The sequence below is a fragment of the Charadrius vociferus genome, unplaced genomic scaffold, assembly GCF_000708025.1.
Source record: "Charadrius vociferus isolate BGI_N301 unplaced genomic scaffold, ASM70802v2 scaffold2757, whole genome shotgun sequence".
Lineage (NCBI taxonomy): Eukaryota > Metazoa > Chordata > Aves > Charadriiformes > Charadriidae > Charadrius > Charadrius vociferus.
Genome location: NW_009649094.1, coordinates 1,702 through 3,345, shown reverse-complemented (window position 1 = coordinate 3,345; position 1,644 = coordinate 1,702). Strand labels below are relative to the sequence as shown.

At 64.7% G+C, this 1,644-nt stretch overlaps 1 protein-coding gene across 1 annotated transcript in view; it reads left to right on the top strand.

Moving 5' to 3' along the window:
- The window catches only part of LOC104289277 (potassium voltage-gated channel subfamily H member 4-like), a gene marked incomplete at its 3' end in the record, with an annotated part of 5,312 nt that overhangs the window by 1,988 nt on the left and 1,680 nt on the right, over window positions 1-1,644 (top strand). Inside the window, exons 5-6 of the mRNA XM_009888197.1 lie at window positions 270-513; window positions 751-908. Coding sequence (XP_009886499.1) covers window positions 270-513; window positions 751-908 — 402 coding nt within the window. The remainder of the gene's footprint in view (window positions 1-269; window positions 514-750; window positions 909-1,644) is intronic.

The window sequence follows — 1,644 nt, the reverse complement described above, 5'->3', positions numbered from 1 at the left end:
CCTGAGACATTTCTGGGCAGCAGCTGGCAGTGCCAGTGGATTACTCTTAATAGCATTAGCATAGCGTTAATTTATGTGCCATAATCGGGCATTCTGTGCCCGTCTCTGAGGGTGACCTAAGCGCAGCCCATGTGCCCTGATGGAAATGTGCGTCCATCACCTCAGGCGTGCAGGACTCAGGAGGAGGGGGGGGCTGTGGTGGCCTCCACCCCCTCATGCGGGATGGCCCCTGTGCCATCTGTGTGCCACCCTGCTGCTTGCTCCCCCAGAATGTGTTTGAGAGCAAGCCGTCCGTCCCTGAGTACAAAGTGGCCTCGGTGCAGAAGTCCCGCTTCATCCTGCTCCACTACAGCATCTTCAAGGCCCTCTGGGACTGGCTGATCCTGCTGGCCACCTTCTACGTGGCCGTCACCGTCCCCTACAATGTCTGCTTCACGGGCACGGAGGACAGCCTCTCAGCCGCCCGCAGCACCATCGTCAGCGACATCGCCGTGGAGATGCTCTTCATCCTGGGTAGGTCTGTGCCCAGGGCCGAGCATCCGTGTGGGACGGGAGACACGGCTGAGCGGGGCAGGGGTGCGGCCAGAGGAGCGGAACTGAGGGGTGATGGGGAGGGGAGCTGGCATGGCTTTGCTCCTGCTGCTGGTGCCGAGCACCCCGGGGGTGGGGACTAGGTTGGCTGTGGTCCCCGCCCCAGCTCTCCTGGCCGCAGCGGGGGTTGCGAGGGCTGGTCCTGCTCTCCTGGGGCAGACATCATCCTGAATTTCCGGACGACGTACGTGAGCCAGTCGGGCCAGGGGGTGTATGATCCCCGCTCCATCTGCATCCATTACGTGGCCACCTGGTTCTTCGTGGATCTGATCGCCGCTCTGCCCTTCGATCTGCTCTATGTCTTCAACGTGACCGTGGTGAGTGCCACTCGCACTGCGGGCGGGGGGCTGGGGGGGGAGGTGGACCCTTTTGTGGGGACCCACTCCTCGTGTGCCTGTCTGGGAGCGGCGCGGGCAGCGAGGGGAAGCAGCGATGGCAGCAAGCCTCCCACGCATCTTAATTTACCCAGAGGCTGCCACAAACGACAGTAACTGCCAAGGCACCGCTCCAGGAGCTGCAGGCGGGCGCCCGCCCTGCACTGAGCACCCCGCACCCTGTGCTCTGCCCAGCTCCACATCTGCATGGAAATACCTCGCACACCCACACCCCACTGCAGTGAAGGGCACTCGCACGTTGCCCACAGTGGCAGGGGGGTCCCCATGCGTGAGGGCACACTGGGCACACGCTGGGGACGAAGGCAGGTCCCAGCCTGAGCCTCCCGGGGCTCTCCAGGGGACCCACAGCGCAGCGGGTGCGATGGGCTGCGCAAGTGCACTGCTGGCACCAGCCCCTTCCCATCCTCTGCTAATTGGGGCAGGGAGGGGAGGAGGGAGGCGAGGGCAGAGCCTGTAATTACGCTTATTGGAGGCAGAGCAGCGAGCGGAGAGGACAAAGGCACTCGGGGGCTGGAACTGCCCCCCTGAGCCAAACCCCGCTCCGCGGGTGCCCCGGCGGTGCTGCCGGCAGGAAAACAACCCCAGCCAAGGCAGAGGGCATCACTGCCGCTGCATCTGCCAGAGCTGGGGGTGCGCAGCCGTGGCTGGGAGGGCCGGC